This window comes from Ascidiella aspersa, chromosome 2 (genome assembly GCF_963924565.1).
Source record: "Ascidiella aspersa chromosome 2, kaAscAspe10.2, whole genome shotgun sequence".
Lineage (NCBI taxonomy): Eukaryota > Metazoa > Chordata > Ascidiacea > Phlebobranchia > Ascidiidae > Ascidiella > Ascidiella aspersa.
Window position 1 is genome coordinate 5,068,800 of NC_139448.1, and position 21,310 is coordinate 5,090,109.

Consider the following 21,310-nt stretch of genomic DNA (forward strand, 5'->3'; position numbering starts at 1 on the left):
AAATTCAACGGAATGAGGCCTAAATTCAACGGAATAAGTTCTAAATTCATCGGAATAAGGCCTAAATTCAACGGAATAAGGCCTAAATTCATCGGAATAAGTTCTAATTTCATCGGAATAAGACCTAAGTTCATCGGAATAAGGCCTAAATTCATCGGAAGAGGGCCTAAATGGCCAGAATAACGCCCGAACCTGTAGGTAGAGGGTATTGGACGATCGGGGGCCATCGGTCTGGCATCGGCCGTTTTGGTGACTACGTTTGGACGCCCTAGTCTGACCGGCGCCGTCAGGGCGCCGCTGTTTCGGCACCGGATTTTTTGTCTTGTTTGGGGTTATTGGTGGGTAATAGGTGGGGTTAGAAAATGGATTAGTGTTGAAACTTTTAGGGGAGTTAGTGATGTACGGATTTGGGGGATTTGGGGTTAGTTAAAGTGTTGTTTAGGTCTGATTTTGACCTTTTAGGTCTTATTCCGACGGATTTAGGACTTATTACGATTCAGACGGTACTAATACCACAGGTATTAGTCCTATTTTGGTCTTATTCCGAATTGTGTTTTATTCTGACGTTGGTGTTGTTCTTATCTTGGTCTTATGGCTGGAGTCCCCAAGTAACTTTACCAAAACCTACGTATCGGGGTCCAAAATTTGGTAAGTAGGCCTACTAAAGGTTGGGTTACCGATTGCATTCGTTTTACATGGTTAGATTTCTTGTTGTTGGCCCTAAACAAGATTTCTGCACATTTTAGAAACAAATTGCGCAGCACTAAGAAGACACGCCTCATAAAATTGAATTGGGATTTATTATTTCTACTCTTTTGTTTAGGCTTGTTTCAAAATAAGCTTAAAATAAATTAAGTAAAGAGAATCGGTTTGCTAAAGCTTTGCTGTTATACTGACTCTTAGTGTTTGGTCCGCCACGAAATGAGGCTGAGAAACGCTAGACAAGACCAGTATTGCTTAATCAGATGAATGGTTCACCCCAGGGTGAATAAATTTCTTGCAGGGTGAACCAACCAAAAGGGGCGAATAAGGGTACACCGTCAGAAATGGATGATAATCAATAGTTTTTATAATCTTTGTGGCTGTGTTTTGTGCTGTTATATATAGACGAGATAGCTTTATCGTATCATGAGACAAGGTTGAATGTATCTGGAGATAGATGCTAGGGGTGAACAAAACTAAAAAAGTTTAAGAAACACTGGACTAGACCATTTCGCCGGGATAAAATCAAACAAGCGCAAGCTCACATTGACTGGTTTTTCCCAGGCAATTCCACCCACTGGCAACGTTTCAAAGTTGGTGAATCTGTTTGCATGTTTGGTGACGTCAGTTAGTGGATCCAGCATTGCGACCCGGATTGTTCTGTTGTGGGAGGGCCAAGACAGGCTGTCCACGTTGGGGGTGTTGACCAAGTGAAAGAACATGGACATGTATCCTCTAAAAGCAAAGCGATTTCCTTCGGATAAACCTGAAACAAAAATGATAAATGTCTATTCCGATACATTCTACAAGTAATTATTATGGTATTTTGATCCTTAAAATATTGTTAGTTTTCATTTTATTTATGAAGTAAATGCTGCGTTTATTTTTACTTTAATTACTTTCTTTGTTAACATTCGTTTTCGTGCAGATTCTTTTATTCATACAAAAATTAATAAAATACTTGATTTTTGATTTAATATAAAGAATAGCTGTAAGTCACTTTTTGTTAACATGTAATCACAGTTTTATCTAAAACAGTTTCTCAGGTAATCACTTTGCTTCAACCCCGAAAGTTATAACTACGACACTATTATATTTGATTGGTGCAACAACGTATAACATTTTAATCGATTTTTGTTTTATTTTATTAAATCATGTACTTAAATATTCAGTTGCACAAAACATTACCTAGTTTGTAAGAAAATGCGGTAACATTAATATCTTTAGCCTTGTAATGTGGATAATTACTAATATGTCAATATAACAGTCATTCCTTATTATTCAGTATTAGGATTTAAAACTTTACAAAGATATAACGAACACTTCGCTTGTTTGTAACCTCTGGGATGTGGTGTACGAAAACGTCAGTTGTAAATTATTCAGCTCATTATTAAGAAACTTCCAACTTAACAAATAATATAACTGGTGCCCCGCGTGAATAACCCAGTTTACTAAACTTTTCCAATAACTTGTACTCAAGTTGACTTAACTGGTAATTAACTCACAACATATTGCCAAAAGGTTTAGCTTACCCTTTAAGATTTATCCTTTAAATCAATTTAAATTACTTTATCAAAACACTGCTGGTTCAGCTTAAGATTAAGCAAGTTTTTAACTCACAGACAGCACAAATCCGTATCCATCTTCAGTGTACATCAGGGGTGAACAGAAACCGGTGCCATTAGGATATGTATCCCAAACGCCCGATACGTTAAGGATGGTAAAGTATGACGTATCGCATGCCCGGTCTATTATACTGACGTCATCGATCGCTAGTACGTCATTAGGTCCTGGGGAGTAAACAATGGTAAGCGATAATGAAGTGCTCATGTTATTTCGAAAAAAAATTTAAAGCTGTTGTATTGATTGCCTTTGGTTATTTCAATTATTTTTATACCTCTAGACCTTGTCTCTCAAACCCTCGTGTTGCTAAATTGTTATGTTCACAAGATTTATTGCTATTTTCACATCATTCAACCTATGTATGTTTTCACTTTTTTAATTTATTTTTCTATTTATTTGTAAAAAACGTTTTGCCTTAATTTCATTTTACCTTTAACGTGTAGCTGACTGGAATTGGACCCATCGCTGCTCCGGCCGTATCGCGCATAAATTTGTTTCTTGTCATATTTTGTGTATTTTAATTTCAGCGCCAACAGAAAATAAACATTACTTACTTACTTGGTGACATGTGCAATTTTAAAATAGTATTAACCCTAATAGTGTTTTTGCAAATGTGGTAACCCTAATTCAGAAAATATGACTAACTTACTCTGATGGTACCCAAACAAACTTACCGGCAGTGTAGAGTGCATTGCGAGTAGCATACAGCAGTAGCTTGTAGTCACTGGGTGCTTGAATTGTGCGACGATAAACGTTCCAAGTTCGTGGAACGTAGTTAGTAACCACACCAACGTCTGTTATATCGTCGCTGAAAACCGTTCCTTTGCTTGTATTAAACTTCCCGTAGCCCACCCTGTATAATTTGGACAAGGTTAAGTTCTCAATTATTGTCTATAACTTGGTAAACGCTTTTGCGGTCTACCAAACGTTTTTATAGTAATTAAGGCGCAGGTTGGGTTTTACGGATTTTTACAACCAACAAACATAATTCCATTTTCCGTTAATATATTTTTCATACCATGTTACTATATTCAACTTTAAAGCAATTTACAACTTGTTATAATCAAATACCTATGTTAACAATTTACAAAATCGAAACTGCTCGTTCGTTTTGAAATGCAGTCAAAAACCACTATGATTACAATTGTTCTATGGTTGGCTAATGGCTACGGCATTAGAGAGGCTAATATTAAATGAAGAGTACCGTAGGTGTTGTAGCAACACTATGAAGGTTATTTTCCAAACCTGATGTGCGCAGTAGAGTTGACGTCTAGATCGATGTAGAATGAAAACTGCAGGCATTGCTTTTTGACCTTGGAGATAAAGTAGGGTGACCACATAACCTCTTGGTTTGCGAAGGACCCGTTGAAAAACATGAAATGGCCTTAAAAGATGAAAACACTTTGTAAAATTAAGTAGCTTTTACTGCATCTTCTGCAAAGGCATTTTGTCCTTCATTGAGAGACTGAATGTTGTCCGATACATTTTATTTCAAAACTGAAAACTGACATGTTAAACAAAATGGAAAAATGACGTCATTGCTATGTTTAAAGAAGCAATTTGGATTCTTTCTGTAATAATTTATGTAAATCACAGGGGGGAAAACATATATTTTGGCACTTTACCTTTTCCGGCTACCCCGTAGGTCGCATCGGTTTGTGGATACAGCGTGTCGGATGACGTCATATCAAGTGACGTCACGTCTGCTTTTTGCCGCGTCCAGCCGACGTAATGGTCAATGACGTAACCACATACGTCAGGGTCCTCAAAATCGCAAACGTACGAAAAGCGCGATGTATCGCCCAGAGGTTTGACGTATATATTTAGTTGGGCTGTTACGCCAAAATTGGTCCGGTCAAAATCAGTCCGGCCGGATCGATTTTGGCGTTGGAACAGCCGCTAAAACAGGTCTGGCAAGGGTTAAGGTTAAGGTTAGGGTTAGGCCGGACCAGTTTTGGCCTAGCCGGACCTGTTTTAGCTGCTGTTCCAACGCCAAAATTATTCCGAACGGATCAGTTTTGGCCCCGGACCAAATTTCACGTCACAGGGCCTAATAGTCGAAATTGGGTTTTGTAAGGGTGGGAAAATAAAGCGGCTTGGCGATTTTTTGGCAGTCAGTGGTTTTTAGGGGCTAGGACAGACGGTAGTTGAGTAGGCTTATTAGGCTTAGGGGTCAGATTTGGGATAAGGGTCCGGTTTTGGCCGGTAATAATATAAGGGTATAGTGCATTGAGGGCCAAGTGGATAACTAAAGAAAATGAAGTATCATCGTGAATCAGTAAAATAATTTTACAGCATAATGGCTGGAGGATGTAGTAAGACATAGTTTATTTCATGATTAAAGTATTATTCGAAACGTTCAAAGTTCTTCTGTATGGGCTTTAATATTCTTAATAAAATAATTGTGTCATAATTTTGTGTATCCTAAAAATTTTAATTTACAACTTTGCAAAATTAAAAGTACACCTAGGTAATAGCATAAGAGGTGTTGAGTGCATTGCGTGTCAACGGATGAGTGAAGGCAGTTGGAAAGTTAGAGACGGGCGTGGATCAGTAACAGCATTGTTTCATAATTTTGTGCATCCTAAAAAAAAAAAGCTGACTGAAAAGAGAGTTATTTTCTTTTATAGTTTTATTTTAAATTTGGCAAAAATGCAATCGCACCTTGCAGTGGTTGTTTATGGTTTAATTTATTACATTTTATCACGTAGTGTTTGATATCTTTTTATAGTACAGTAAGTAGAATGAGTTTTACATCCCAATTATAATGAACTTAATTTCAATAGCTTCGTTTTTAGCGTTATTCTTCATTTTTTAGAAGATTAAAGTCCATTTTTCCAAAGCCATCCATTTCACAACTTACTGCACGACGCCTTAAATAGCGACCCATTCCACTTTATAGGAGGCTTGTAAGGCTATTAGCGACAACATCACCAATGTCATTTCTTTCACAACTTACTGCACTTGTAGAGTCTGTTTATTTTTGTGTTGTCGCCAGGACTGAAGGTGTGTCCTTGACCAATCACGTTCTGGAAATAGGGGTTATAGGTCACCAGAGTTGGATAGCTGTTGTTTCTGAAATGCAAACATACAGTTTTTTGTAAATTTATTTTAAACGCAAAGCCGACCATGGTCATCGGATTTCAGCGACGTGTAAACGTGATAAGTTCCATTTTTAATCCTAAATGTTTATTTACGTTTTAGTATCAACTAAAACTCATTTAAGACGTATATTGCCAAAAGCTGCATTGCTAGTGAGAAACCTATGGAATGTGCTGTATATTTAAAGTTTTAGGTTGTTGTACTCAAAACGTACTCGTACTCATATTTTAAATCAGCAAATTGAAAAGCTAGGCGTATATGCTAAATATTTAAACAGGGATATATTTATACTTAATGCGGCAAAGGTGAATATTTACATAGGGGGAAATGGCTCTATTGGTGATTAGCCGCTTAACGCAACATGTGTGAGTCGATAAAATGCGATAAGTATAAATGTATTTGACTACTGTACGTTGCACCATTAACCTGTTTAGATTTTAATTTGTTTACTGATGTATTTTTCTACCTTTTTTGTGCAACGAAATACTTTGGCCTTGTAACACTTTGGCGAACAGCAAACGAAAGTTTATAACATTGCGTAATAAACAAATACAGCAAAAATACACTCGCTTTCAGTTTTTCTTAGTGCTGTGTCAAGGCATATTGGGATAAGCACAAAAATATATTCGGGATATATTCTATTTCAATCAGGCGACCTACCTAAAAAATGCTGGTAAGCAGGTGGCAATATATTTATCCTTTCGTTTTGGTGGGTAAAAGCCAACAATTTTCCAACCAATAATAGTATAGCCGACAAATATCGAACTTACGATCCTGCTTAGGCGTAGTAGTGCATAACCGATCGGTAATCGTAGCCAATCCGCTGGTCATGAGTGAAGAAGTAGGGAACTTTATCGAAGTTGCGTGCTACCTCTGGCAGAACGAACAGTTTTACGCATGGCGCTTTTGTAATGATTCTTAAAAAAGTTCAACTATTTGAGACGTAAATTCAGTTTTCGAACTGGTATTTTAATGGTACAATCAGTTCTGCAATAACTTAAGTCAATTACTGACTTGAATTGAGTAAACCTACGTCACTGTTTGTAAACGACTTGACTGGACTTAAATTTAATGTTTTGGGCAAAATTACTTGACTTGTGTTTTTGCAATGCAATATTTGGGCTCCATTTCCGCTGGAAAAACAGTTTGCTCGGCGGATGTTAAGTTTTTGTGGGGTTGTAAGTCCAAATCACATAAGTTGAACCAGATTTAGTGTTTTTTACAATTTATTTTTTTGCCAATGACTTCACGTGGTAAGTGCTATTGACTCGAACTGCGACTTAATCAGTTCTATGTGATTTGTTTAAAACTTTGGTTGTAGTATTTAAACATAAACCCTTGAAATTGAGAAAAATTAGAATGGTACAGTAGATGCCAACTATTCCGCATTCAAAACCTACAAAATGCGTAGGTCATCGATCACAGGGGGTTATTTGCTAATCAAAATTTTTTTTGAAAAGACACTCTGAAAATAAAGTTTGATGTAAAAATATGTAAAATTACCGACACGAATGTCAGATGCACCTTTTTTCTAGTCGCGGGATTTAAAAAATTCTTTTTGTTACAGTTTAAGGCAGGGGTTCCCAACCTTTTTAAAATCTCGTACCACTTGGACGCCCTGTGCTGCCACGCGAACCACTTCTTTTAGAACAGTGGTTCTTAACCTTTTTTCTACGGCGCCCTTCCTTTGGTAATTGCCCTGTGTCTTTGTGGACGTTTTTTAAGGTAAATAAATCAGTTTTTATCAAAAAATATTCTTTGAAAACAAGTAATTTTAACCCAAGTCATTTGACATGACTTAAGTCCACAAGTCATTTGTCTAAAGTATATAAGTCAAGTGAAGTCATTTTGGTCAAAAGACTTAAGTCAAGTCAATCAAAGTCATTTAAAAACTGTGTCTTGAAGTCATTACAACACTGAGATACCAAAACAAACGAAAGCGTAATAACTTGACTAGCCACCGACTATTGTTTCTCCAGCAGTGAAAGAAATAGATTTTCGGTTACCAGCATACATGTTCTCATACAGGACTTTCACGCAGAGATCACGGTCCGCTCGTGATTGCTCGTGAAAAAAGCCTAGCGCGTGCATGATCTCATGACTCACGACGTCCATATACCAGCAATTTGGCCCGATCGAAAGAACCTGCTCACCTCCTGCCTTGCCAATCCAGGAAAAACACCTTTAAATAGTTCAAAGCAGTCCTTATTAAACCTTTTAATCTGGCTTACTTAAAACAAAGGCGGAACCTATTAAAATATTTGAAACATTTAAATAAGTACTGATTTAAACTACGTGCTTGTAGGCCTTTATTATCAGCAAAATTCCAAAAGTATAATATGCGCCGGTTAATATGGTTTAACATTCCAACAATTTTTCCCCACAGAGTAAACCTTATAATGGTCCACAAAAATCATGTCAACTTATACATTAATGATTTTACAAAAAAATGCAAAACAACTCAAGTTGTTATACAATTTAAACAAATCTAATTTTTTTCACTAATGGTTCTTAAAAAAGTTTTTAGCTGCAATATCCCTTCTATTTGACATGACATGAATACTACTTCTCAGTCGCCTCTCGTTAAATTAAGCATCAATATTCCTTCTATGTATAAACTGTTGCTACCAGGCATAGTAATATAGATAAAAAAACAGTTCCTCTGGTAATTGTAACTATTTACCAACGTTTCGGCAACCTATGCAGTAATTTTTTGTATTGGACGAGCATTTGGTGTCATTCACCCTGACGAAGGCGACTTGCATAGGTTGCCGAAACGTTGGTAAATAGTTACAATTACCAGAGGAGGTGTTTTTTGATTTTTATTCCTTCTGTGTAGCTCGTGAAAAAGTAGAAATCGTACCACGGTCAAAGTAGAATCGTACCACAAACCATCCATACCCTCTTAGTGGCTTTATATGGATGTAGTTTTCCTCCACTGTGCGGTTTACGAAAGTAATGCAAGTTAGCAGTTCGTACTCTCGAATTGATTCCATGATGGCTGTTCGTGTCTAAATAAAACAAAAGCTTATTGTTTTGCGAGCTTGGTGGTCCGCCCTTCGCGACATTTACAACCTTACAAAATTATTGTACAAGTCAAATCTTGTGCAAAAACAACAATTCAAGCCCCAGTTCAAGTTATCAGTTGCCTTAGTCAAGCCCAAGTGAATTCATCATTGAAGCAAGTAAGCTCCAAGTCAAATCATTGATCAAAATAAAAGGTTAAACAGTTACATTTGATAAACTTGTCGGACGTCCGTGTGTGAGCAATATTTCAACTAGAAGTGCAAATTTTGACACTTAAGTTAATTTAAGCACGTCATTTCTGCAAAGGATTTAATTCAAATCAAGGTATTCAAAACTGTGGCTTTAGTAGAGTTAAGTCAATTCATTAAACTTCTTTATATAAGCCAATTAAGTGAGTTGTTGCCCTTGTATGGCACACCTAAAAATACGCAGCATTTTTTTCTTAGCGTGATGTGTAGCACGCTCGTAAGAGGTAGGTTAGCCGCTTGCGTGTTTAGCAAATGTCTAACTCTTAGGTTGACGGTTACTTTACGATTTGTTAATAAATAAAAATCCATTTCATATACCTACATACAGTTATCAATTAAATGTAGCTTAAGCAATATTTTGCAAAATATTTTTATTCATAAAGGGTTTAGGGACATATTGTAGTTAAAGGATGTTGTCAAGATTCCATAAGAAAAAAAGTTCACATAAAACGATTTGTTATAACGCATTGAGAGGACAGTTTTGTTTATTATCTTATTCACGATTTTAAGTTGTGCCCAATACGAACCAAATTAATTTATTAATTTTACCACAACTTTAAAAGGACAAACAAAATCTTTTTATATGCATAATGACACATTCACACCCCATAGCCCCAAAACTTTATAATTGATTCATAGATTCCTAAACAGGTATATTACCAACCAAAATGTCCAAAGCATATACTGCAAAAAAAGTGGATACATATATAAAAATATGGTTGAGGACTGAAAAGCGTTTGATTTCAAAAGTGTTAGAATAACTGGGGGTCAAAAATGTTTCAAAGAGCAGGCAATTTTTATGTGTAAAGATACGAAGACACCAGGTTCTAGAAAGCCATACGGATTTACGGTACAAACGGATCACTGCAGGTCATTGGGGCTTCACATTGGCGGTTTCACGCCCAAGTTGGATGAGCCAAGCACCACCTACGCTCTTGCACAAATACCTGCTTCAAATTCGGTCACATCGGATCCAACGTAGCATATGGTAATTTTTTGTGGGTTTTGTATGCGCATTGCAAATGCGTGCTGTGAACTTGCTTGTAGAATTCACACAGAAGCAGTGTTGCAATGACTATAGTTAGTGACATAACTTAAGTGCACTTAAGTCACACTTTTCAAATGACTTGACTTGACTCAAGTCTTTTGGACAATTTACTTGGATTGAATATAATTTTTTTCATTTCACATTTTATTTATAATATTGGGTTATTTATCATAATGTTTGCACATAAAACTATTTGCTTGCAATATGTTGCTTTTATGATATTTTTTATTTGAGTTATTGCTGATAAAATCGGACGAGTTCACCAGGTTTAATAGTTTAACGTTTTATTTTTGCGACAAGGACTTGAATTTAAGTTGACTTGATCTAATTATGACTTGACTGGGACTTACTTCGGCAACTAATGACTGGGACTTGTTATTTATTCGAAATAACTTGACTTGTTAAAGCACTGCACAGGAGAATATTTTGTGGGTTAGTTTCCTATCATCGCGTCTTGTGCTGTAATATTCCAAATCCCTGACAAACTGCTGCCACTTTGCAACGCAGCCTGAAAGAGCCTTTACTGGGCCTATGCTGCTCTGATATGATTAACTGCGGCAAACTTGTAAAACATTTGAAAAACAAATTGAGGTGCAGTGAAGCAAAGTCAAGCAAATCAAATTAAACAAAGAAAACCAATAATAAATTACACGACATCTTTAGTAAAAGGGTGTTGTAAAGTTTGCATTTGCTTTTTATCTTTTCTCGACGATTTTAAGTTGTATAGAAACAGACAATGGCTAGCGACAGCACAAAAAAAAAATTAAATAAACTTAAAAACAATTTTTTTCACTGTGAGCTGGTGTAACTTATATCAGTAACGATAAAACCCCACGGTATGTGTCACTATTGTATTGACATATTAGCCAATTGAATTATTCACAATTACATGTTAACCATTAATAAAAACCGCACAAACCAGGAGGGAAAGATCTTCGGAAAACTTGATGGGAATCGGTAGGGTCCAGTGATGATATGAAAATTTTATAGCGCTCCGGTCCATAGCCTGGACAAAAAATCTGGACAAAAAACGTCTGGACAAAAAACAACACCGTATTTATAGATTGTATTAGACGTATTTCAAAAAATAAAATTAAATATTTTCACTCCGTAGGCTTTTTGGCATTAGCACATTTAGGCATCGAATGTTGTTTAATGTTCTTAGGTAAGGAAATACAGGGTGGGCCAGGAAAACCTACCACATTTTAAATCGTTACTGTACCAAAGCTGTAGCAGTCTGACAAGATGTTGAATTGAAATATTGCAGCAAAGGACTTAACATTTGTGTTTCAGGTTTTTAGCAGATTAAAAACGATTTTGTTTCTATTTCTTCTTTAGCTAAAAACAAATTGCTAGGGATGTCAGAGGAATCAAATGTCAAGAATCGGACATCGCCAGTTTAAAACTAGGACTAACGAAATACAGTTACCTTTGTTGATATCCATAATCCAGCGACGGTCATCCTGCGCTAAAACAACGTCACTCAGCGTTGCCTCAACACCTGGCAATTTAACATTACAGTGTTTGAGAATGAGTTATTCACGTTTAATAAAATCTTTCGCAGAATAACCAATAAAGTTTCAGGGTACTTCCAAATGTTTTATGAGGTATTTCCACTGGGGTAAAAAAATGTTGTATCTACAGTCGACGCAAAAATTTTACATCTCGCGTTAAACGCCCCATAAAACTTTGTTGGGTACGAGTTGCACAAAGTTTTAAACCTGTTGTCAATTTTACGTCTTCATTGAACAAAATGAACATTATGAAATGATGACCCTTTAAGAATTCGCTTTATTTCTGACCAAAATTATTCAGGTCCGAGTCGCAGGTTTGCAGCAAGTAAAACTATTGATTTATCATAACAAACTTCATTTCCTTTTGTTTCTTATTTAGACCTTACCTTAAGAGCTGCTGTAGATAAAAACGTGATTGAAAGTATAATTTAAAACCTTACCGTCAAAAATGTTCTGCGAACCTTCTTGGCCGCTGAAGTCAACACATTGAGTACTTTTGCTCAGCGCAAATAAAGGCGGTTGACATTGTAGAGATCCGTTTTTTGGGTGGAAAAACCGACATGTTTTTTAAATGAAAAAATCTGGGCAAAATAAAAAAAAAACGTTTCTTTTGTCTTTTTTGTGTGCCCTTTGGAGTGTTTTGGTTGGAAATTTTCCCTATTTAACAGCTGGGTATTGCGGGGTCTCTCTAACCACTGTTAAGATAGGTGTACAGGTAGATTATTTTGCGATTTTGGAAAGTAAATCCTTTTTGCTGGGAAACGTATGAAATAATCAAAATACATAATGACTAGGGCGATTATTTTTTGACCAAAAAATAAAGAAATTTTGACCTGAAAAGTTAAAATTTTGACAAATTTTGATGAACATAATTTATTTTTGACAAAAAGGGCGTCGTTTTTCGCACGTTTTTTATACAGCATATTGCTCTAATGAAGATATAATACGGTTAAAATGACTTAATTTTTTTTTTTTAATTGAACGATGAATTAAAAAAAAACTGAACGACCAATTTCAAAAAGCTGACTATAGTTTTTTTTAGTTTTGTAAACAATTTATGTACATTTTTATTCGATTTTGACTTAAAAAAATTTGACAAATTTTGACCTGACGTGTAAATTTTGACAAAATTTTGACTTTTTTAGACAAGTCAAAAAACAATCGCCCTACTAATGACATAAGAATGAAGTCATTAAAAGTGCTTCACTTTTTTTTTTCGAAAACGATATTTTTACGCCGAAATACCTGGGCTATGTCGAGGTGGTCATATTTATAAAGAAGACGATAAATGTTTTCGAGAATAACTCTGTGGGTTCTACAGGTTAACCTTTTTTAAATTTTTAACCTAAGCTATTTCAGAAGTTTATTATTGACAAACTTGTGTAAAAAGTGTTGCAGAAAACTTCTAAATTATTTTAATTGAGTTCTAGAAAATTAGGAAAACGTTTAGAGGACCACTTGAGCTGTGGTGAGAAACAAATAGTCTTAGTTTTTTTATAAACTTGTGAATATTATGTTTAAAATTCTAACCTTTATTACCAAAATGCCCATTACCAGACTCCACCAATAGTGAAGGCGTATACCCATCTTGTCAACCTGGCTGCAGTCAATTTTAAAAGCGATTTGCAGCTAAATTTGTCTAAGGAACATCAAATTCTTCTATTAATTCTAGTAAAACTTCTAAATTATTCGTTAAATGTTATGATTTTTGTCGCTTCTATTTGACTGACCGCATAAAGTGGGAAAAAGTGTTGAATAGTTTGGCGGTAAAACAAAATACATAATTCTTTTTGGAGCATAATGGCTGAAGGTTGTAGTAAAACGTAGTAAGAAAATCAAAAATAGGTAGCATTTTGAACATATTCAAACTGAATAACAAGATATTTGAAACGTTCCAAATGCTACCTTATTGTGTATGCACTTTGATAATAAAAAAAATAATATAAAATCCTTCCTTTTTCCACTTCGTTTGTGCCATTTTTCAACAGTGAAAATATGCCTCTCAAAGGCGAAAAAGCCTATTTTAGGCCAAATAAAGTGGTAAACAACTTTTAATTATTTAAGAATCCTTGCAAATGCAATCTAGCTTTCTCTAGCTTCCTGACTTAAAAACTTCGTGAAAAAGCATTTAGTTCTTTACGAAAAAGCTTTGATGCTCAGTTGGTAAATTTACTTGCCGAAACAAACGAGATTACCGACCCAGTGTAAATTCGCCACCCCCTGCACGTTCCACTTCTTGCAAGAAGAAGATTTTTGTGCCGCGAAAAAAAAAATACTAAACACCCAAGATACTCGGCCATGACATTTCTTTTCAGGGTATTTCATGGGTGCCTACATCCCGTCGTCCTTTTGTGCGCGAAAGCCTTTCTCACCTTAAGCCATATTCACGTTCAATTTCCGATGCTTTCTCTGATTTTTCGCTCATTTGATCGTTTATAGCTTCCTAAGGGCAGAAGCGAATCCTGGATTTACGCGAATATATGCAAGCGAGTGAATGAGCACAAAGTTTTTTGAAAATAATATTTAGAGCTGTTATATAGTTGAGTTTTGTTTTTATTTTGTATTTACATTTTACAAATTTGTTACGATCTGTGTCGAAAGAGCAATTTTACAATTGTAACATTTTTGAATTACAGATATCTTGGGTTTACCACAATCTTGTGGGTTTCGGTCACCTAATAGGGTTATTCTATCCCTGGCTGTGGGTTAGGGTTCTTGAGTGGTGTGGTATGAGGTTTAGCTGGTTGTTAACAGCCCTTTGCGTATTGATAACAATTTTTCGCGATTCGGTATTTTTTTTTCCCAGTACATTTCGTGACCTGTATGTCATAAGACCAGAGAATATTGCGCAATACACTTGGAAAACTTACTAAAAGGGTAACTTGGTGCATTGGCCACAATAGGAGGGATGACGCTAAAACAGTAATAAATGACGAAATAATCCCCAACAAAACTCTTATCAAAAGCTACCGTCTCGCCCTTTACAAATAACCGGCGACAATGACCTCGATTTGACGTCGGCTGTTCAAAGACTAAACCGTAACATGTAAGTCATTTTAAGGTGGTTTTAAGAGAAGTTGATTTGCCATAGAATACCTCGTTAACTGTTAGTAGTCTCTATTTAAAATGTGTCTGAAAAGCGTATTTTATTAGGCTTCGGTTCCCTTGGCGACTAAACATCACAGCAAATAATAGTATACGAAATTCATCTTCATATAATCAGAGTGCCTTTAAAACGGATGGTTTGCTGTCCGGGCGAAGTTTAGGAATTTCGTAATTCGAGTGGGGCTTTAGACAGGCGTTGGACAGATCAACGCGCATGTGTTTGCTTCGCTCGACGTGTTTGCACCTGTTCTGCTTGACTTGATAGCATGACGACATTTTCGACGATGTGAACATGTCAAGCGAAGGGGTCTGTGAAGCAGTGTTGTAAACAAGTCATTTTGAAATGAGCTAAGTATCAGTCATGTCATTTGTGATATAACTTAAGTTCAAGTCAAGTATTTTCAAAATATATCAAGTCTAGTCCCAATCATGACACTTGTGAAATAACTTAAGTCCACTTCAAGTCTTTAAAAACAAAACGGCAAGTCAAGTCATTATTAGAGCAAGTCATCTCCAAGTCAAACCACTAATAAAATATTAGAACGATAATCCATTAAAATTGTTAAGCCTCAACTAAAAAATAACAAAAAACGACAAGCAGAAATCTAATGCTTTTACGTGGAAGACTTGGTATAAATATCCTAATTTTATAATAAAGGGTGAAAAGACAACACGAATTTCAACTATTTAACTTAATGTAATTTGTCTAAAAGTCTTAATTTATTTGAAAACGGTGACTTTAGTGCACTTGTCAAGTCACACCTTACTGCTGAAAAACCCCCTTACCTGGATAATCTGTCAAGTTAAATCGTGCGCAAATTTCCCAACCATAATGTTTTGTTCTTTCGGGAAGTGATTTCAAGGGCAGTCATACGAGGCAAGTATTTTTTTATAGGGGAGCGTGCGTTTATTTCTTTCTATTTGGGCAAAATAGCGATTGAACCTTAATTTTAATAATCACTCAAGCGCAATAAAGCAACAATTAAGCATTCTGAGGAACTTTTCAGGGTGAAATAACAGTTTTTCGTTAAGCATATTTGTTATAGCAAGTTAGATTTACACCATCAACTCCTTGTAGCTATATAAATTTACCCAAATGAGACATTTGGTAGATTTTTAGTTCCTAAAAATGTTTAGAGCATTTGTAAGCAATGTTGTACTTTTTTTTTAATTTCCTCTATTTTAGCAAAGTGTAACATTTGATAAGATACTTCATCCCTGTTTCAACGCTACATTTCAGTAAAAATAAATTTCAACTTTCGAACCCTTTAAGGCCCTTACAAAGATTTTACGATAAATTTGGGACTCAATTACACGTGACGTAACGCTGCAAGTGCAAATCATTGCTAAACCGCAGAAAAAAAGTAAGAGGGAAAAAGGCGCATCAAACAACTACGTAAACGTAATGCGTCTTGTGCCTGAGGTTTAATCACACACTTTCAGCAGCCCTGCTATCTGCGTTTAACATTACATAAGCAAATAGAAACGCAGTGTACATATATAACAGGGCTTAAATGAAAAGGAGAGATGAAACAAAGAAAGTAAAACAGAGTATGGAAAGAGCGGAAGTAGAATGACGATATTTTTAGGGTTATAGGGTGATTTTTCCTGGTCACGTAACCCCCAGGGTTGTTGACGCTTGTAAAACTCTGCAATTCGTCCCCAAGATTGCGTCACAGTCACGTGGCCAAACGGGACGGCCACATTTTTTCCGCGTTTCGTTCCGCTCACTTATAAAGGCGACCCTGGGCTTGCGTGTTTAGCAAATGTCTATCTCTTATGTTGACGGTTACTTTACGATTTGTTGATGAATAACAATCCATTTCATATACCTACATACAGTTATTAATTAAATGTATCTTAAGCAATATTTTACAAAATATATTTGTTCATAATGGGTTTAGGGACATATTGTAGTTAAAGGATGTTGTCAAGAATCCATAAGAAAAAGTTCACATAAAACGACCTTGTCATAATGCATTGAGAGGACAGTTTTGTTTATTATCTTATTGACGATTTTAAGTTGTGCCCAATTCAAACCAGATTAAAGTTAGCAAGACTACCAAAACGTAAAAAGGACAATAAAAATCCTTTTTTATATGCGTAATGACACGTTCACACCCCATAGCCCCAAAGCATTATAATTGATTCATAGATTCCTAAACAGGTATATTACCAACCAAAATGCCCAAAGCATATACTGCAAAAAACGTGATACATATATAAAAATATGGTTGAGGACTGAAAAGCGTTTGATTTCAAAAGTGTTAGAATAACTGGGGGTAAAAAATGTTCAAAGAGCGGGCAATTTTTATGTGTGAAGGTACGAAGACACCAGGTTCTAGAAAGCCATACGGATTTACGGTACAAACGGATCACTGCAGGTCATTGGGGCTTCACATTGGCGGTTTCACGCCCAAGTTGGTTGAGCCAAGCACCATCTACGCTCTTGCACAAATACCTGCTTCAAATTCGGTCACATCGGATCCAACGTAGCATATGGTAATTTTTTGTGGGTTTTGTATGCGCATTGCAAATGCGTGCTGTGAACTTGCTTGTAGAATTCACACAGAAGCAGTGTTGCAATGACTATAGTTAATGACATAACTTAAGTTAAGTCACTCTTTTCAAATGCACTTAAGTCACCCTTTTCAAATGACTTGACTTGACTCAAGTCTTTTGGACAATTTGCTTTGATTGAATATAATTTTTTTCATTTTACATTTTATTTATAAAATTGGGTTACTTATCATAATGTTTGCACATACAACTATTTGCTTGCTATAAGTTGCGTTTATGATATTTTTTATTTGAGTTATTCCTCATAAAATCGAACGAGTTTACCAGTTTTAATAGTTGAACGTTTTATTTTTACGACAAGGACTTGAATTTAAGTTGACTTGATCTAATTATGACTTGACTGGGACTTACTTAGGCAACTCACGACTGGGACTTGTTATTTATTCGAAAAGACTTGACTTGTTAAAGTACTGCACAGGAGAATATTTTGTGGGTTAGTTTCCTATCATCGCGTCTTGTGCTGTAATATTCCAAATCCCTGACAAACTGCTGCCACTTTGCAACGCAGCCTTAAAGAGCCTTTACGGCCTATGCTGCTCTGATACGATTAACTGCGGCCAACTTGTAAAACATTTATAAAACAAATTGAGGTATAGTGAAGCAAAGTCAAGCAAATCAAATTAAACAAAGAAAACCAATAATAAATTACACGACATCTTTAGTAAAAGGGTGTTGTAAAGTTTGCATTAAAAATCTTCACATACAACGATCTTGCTTTAACGCATTGAGGGAACAGTTTTGCTTTTTGTATTTTCGACGATTTTTAAGTTGTTGTATAGAAACAGACAATGGCTAGCAACAGCACAACAAAAAAAAATTAAATAAACTTAAAAATATTTTTTTTCACTGTGAACTGGTGTAACTTATATCAGTAACAATAACACCCCACGATATGTGTCACTATTGTATTAACATATTAACCAATTAAATTATTAACAATTACATATTAACCATTCATAAAAACCGCACAAACCAGGAGGGAAAGATCTTCGGAAAACTTGATGGGAATCGGTAAGGTCCAGTGATAATATGAAAATTTTATAGCGCTCCGGTCCATAGCCGAACCTTGCAGCATATCACTTCCTTTTAACGGAGTGTCTGGACAAAACAACAACACCGTGTTTATAGATTGTATTAGACGTATTTTAAAAAAAATTTAACATAAAATTAAATATTTTCACTCCGTAGGCTTTTTGGCATTTAGCACATTTAGGCATCGAATGTTGTTTAATGTTCTTAGGTAAGGAAATACAGGGTGGGCCAGGAAAACCTACCACATTTTAAATCGTTACTGTACCAAAGCTGTAGCAGTCTGACAAGATGTTGAATCGAAATATTGCAGCAAAGGACTTAACATTTGTGTTTCAGGTTTTTTAGCAGATTAAAAACGATTTTGTTTCTATTTCTTCTTTAGCTAAAAACAAATTGCTAGGGATGTCAGAGGAATCAAATGTCAAGAATCGGACATCGCCAGTTTAACACTAGGACTAACGAAATATAGTTACCTTTGTTGATATCCATAATCGAGCGACGGTCATCCTGCGCTAATACGACGTCACTCAGCGTTGTATCAACACCTGGCAATTTAACATTACAGTGTTTGAGAATGAGTTATTCACGTTTAATAAAATCTTTTGCAGAATAACCAATAAAAGTTTCAGGGTACTTCCAAATGTTTTATGAGGTATTTCCACTGGGGTAAAAAAATGTTGTATCTACAGTCGACGCAAAAATTTTACATCTGGCGTTAAACGCATAAAACTTTGTGGGGTACGAGTTACACAAAGTTTTAAACCTGTTGTCAATTTTACGTCTTCATTGAACAAAATGAACATTATGAAATGATGACCCTTTACGAATTCGCTTTATTTCTGACCAAAATTATTCAGGTCCGAGTTATCAGGTTTGCAGCAAGTAAAACTATTGATTTATTATAACAAACTTCATGTTCTTTTGTTTCTTATTTAGACCTTACCTTAAGAGCTGCTGTAGATAAAAACGTGATTGAAAGTATAATTTAAAATCTTACCGTCAAAAATGTTCTGCGAACCTTCTTGGCCGCTGAAGTCGACACATTGAGTGAAGTCGACAAGGCGGTTGACATTGTAGAGATCCGTTTTTTGGGTGGAAAAACCGACATGTTTTTTAAATGAAAAAATCTGGGCAAAATAAAAAAAAAACGTTTCTTTTGTCTTTTTTGTGGGCCCTTTGGAGTGTTTTGGTTGGAAATTTTCCCTATTTAACAGCTGGGTATTGCGGGGTCTCTCTAACCACTGTTAAGATAGGTGTACAGGTAGATTATTTTGCGATTTTGGAAAGTAAATCCTTTTTGCTGGGAAACGTATGAAATAATCAAAATACATAATGACTAGGGCGATTATTTTTTGACCAAATTATAAAAGATTATTTTTTGACCAAAAATAAAGAAATTTTGACCTGAAAAGTTAAAATTTTGACAAATTTTGATGAACATAATTTATTTTGACAAAATTTTGACCTGTTAGTAATACACTGATTTAAATAACCTGGGCGTCGTTTTTCGCACGTTTTTTATACAGCATATTGCTCTAATGAAGATATAATACGGTTAAAATGACTTAATTTTTTTTTTTTAATTGAACGATGAATTAAAAAAAAACTGAACGACCAATTTCAAAAAGCTGACTATAGTTTTTTTTTAGTTTTGTAAACAATTTATGTACATTTTTATTCGATTTTGACTTAAAAAAATTTGACAAATTTTGACCTGACGTGTAAATTTTGACAAAATTTTGACTTTTTTAGACAAGTCAAAAAACAATCGCCCTACTAATGACATAAGAATGAAGTCATTAAAAGTGCTTCACTTTTTTTTTTTTCGAAAACGATATTTTTACGCCGAAATACCTGGGCTATGTCGAGGTGGTCATATTTATAAAGAAGACGATAAATGTTTTCGAGAATAACTCTGTGGGTTCCACAGGTTAACTTTTTTTTTATTTTTAACCTAAGCTATTTCAGAAGTTTATTATTGACAAACTTGTGTAAAAAGTGTTGCAGAAAACTTCTAAATTATTTTAATTGAGTTTTAGAAAATTAGAAAAACGTTTAGAGGACCACTTGAGCTGTGGTGAGAAACAAATATTCTTAGTTTTTTTATAAACTTGTGAATATTATGTTTAAAATTCTAACCTTTATTACCAAAATGCCCATTACCAGACTCCACCAATATTGAAGGCGTATACCCATCTTGTCAACCTGGCTGCAGTCAATTTTAAAAGCGATTTGCAGCTAAATTTGTCTAAGGAACATCAAATTCTTCGGTTAATTCTAGTAAAACTTCTAAATTATTCGTTAAATGTTATCATTTTTGTCGCTTCTATTTGACTGACCGTATAAAGTGGAAAAAAGTCTTGAATAATTTGGCGGTAAAACAAAATACATAATACTTTTTGGAGCATAATGGCTGAAGGTTGTAGTAAAACATAGTCAGAAAATCAAAAATAGGTAGCATTTTGAACATATGTAAACTGAATAACAAGATATTCGAAACGTTCCAAATGTTACCTTATTGTGTATGCACTTTGATAATAATAAAAATAATATAAAATCCTTCCTTCTTCCACTTCGTTTGTGCCATTTTTCAACAGTGAAAATATGCCTCTCAAAGGCGAAAAAGCCTATTTTAGGCCAAAAAAAGTGGTAACCAACTTTTAATTATTTTAGAATCCTTGCAAATGCAAACTAGCTTTCTCTAGCTTCCTGACTTAAAAACTTCGTGAAAAAGCATTTAGTTCTTTACGAAAAAGCTTTGATGCTCAGTTGGTAAATTTACTTGCCGAAACAACCGAGATTACCGACCCAGTGTAAATTCGCCACCCCCTGCACGTTCCACTTCTTGCAAGAAGAAGATTTTTGTGCCGCGAAAAAAAAAAATACTAAACACCCAAGATACTCGGCCATGACATTTCTTTTCAGGGTATTTCATGGGTGGCTACATCCCGTCGTCCTTTTGTGCGCGAAAGCCTTTCTCACCTTAAGCCATATTCACGTTCAATTTCCGATGCTTTCTCTGATTTTTCGCTCATTTGATCGTTTATAGCTTCCTAAGGGTAGAAGCGAATCCTGGGCTTTACGCGAATATATGCAAGCGAGTGAATGAGCACAAAGTTTTTTGAAAATAATATTTAGAGCTGTTATATAGTTGAGTTTTGTTTTTATTTTGTATTTACAATTTACAAATTTGTTACAATCGGTGTCGAAAGAGCAATTTTACAATTATAATATGTTTGAAATACAGATATCTTGGGTTTACCACAATCTTGTGGGTTTAGGTCACCTAATAGGGTTATTCTATCCCTGGCTGTTGGTTAGGGTTCTTG

The 21,310-nt window shown here is 35.3% G+C and overlaps 1 protein-coding gene across 1 annotated transcript; it reads right to left on the reverse strand.

Annotated features, from left to right (window-relative positions):
* Positions 1-7,380: 7,380 nt before the first annotated feature.
* LOC146163275 (zinc metalloproteinase nas-13-like) lies at positions 7,381-20,231 on the reverse strand. The gene is made up of 6 exons (XM_083383058.1): positions 20,121-20,231; positions 18,979-19,108; positions 18,455-18,526; positions 17,923-18,047; positions 8,320-8,438; positions 7,381-7,609 (listed from the first exon to the last, which is right to left on the reverse strand). Exons 1-6 carry the CDS (start codon positions 20,175-20,177, stop codon positions 7,381-7,383), a joined length of 732 nt encoding a protein of 243 aa, XP_083239184.1. The 5' UTR covers positions 20,178-20,231.
* Positions 20,232-21,310: the final 1,079 nt, after the last annotated feature.

Bases quoted from the DNA above. Each gene is read 5' to 3' on its own strand.
- LOC146163275 (XM_083383058.1), bottom strand. From the start codon at position 20,177: ATGGGTATACGCCTTCAATATTGGTGGAGTCTGGTAATGGGCATTTTG. The intron at 19,109-20,120 runs GTTAGAATTTTA...TATTTTGCCCAG, and splicing joins TGGGCATTTTGGTAATAAAG to ATTTTTTCATTTAAAAAACA. The intron at 18,048-18,454 runs GTAACTATATTT...TGTTTTGTCCAG, and splicing joins GATTATGGATATCAACAAAG to ACACTCCGTTAAAAGGAAGT.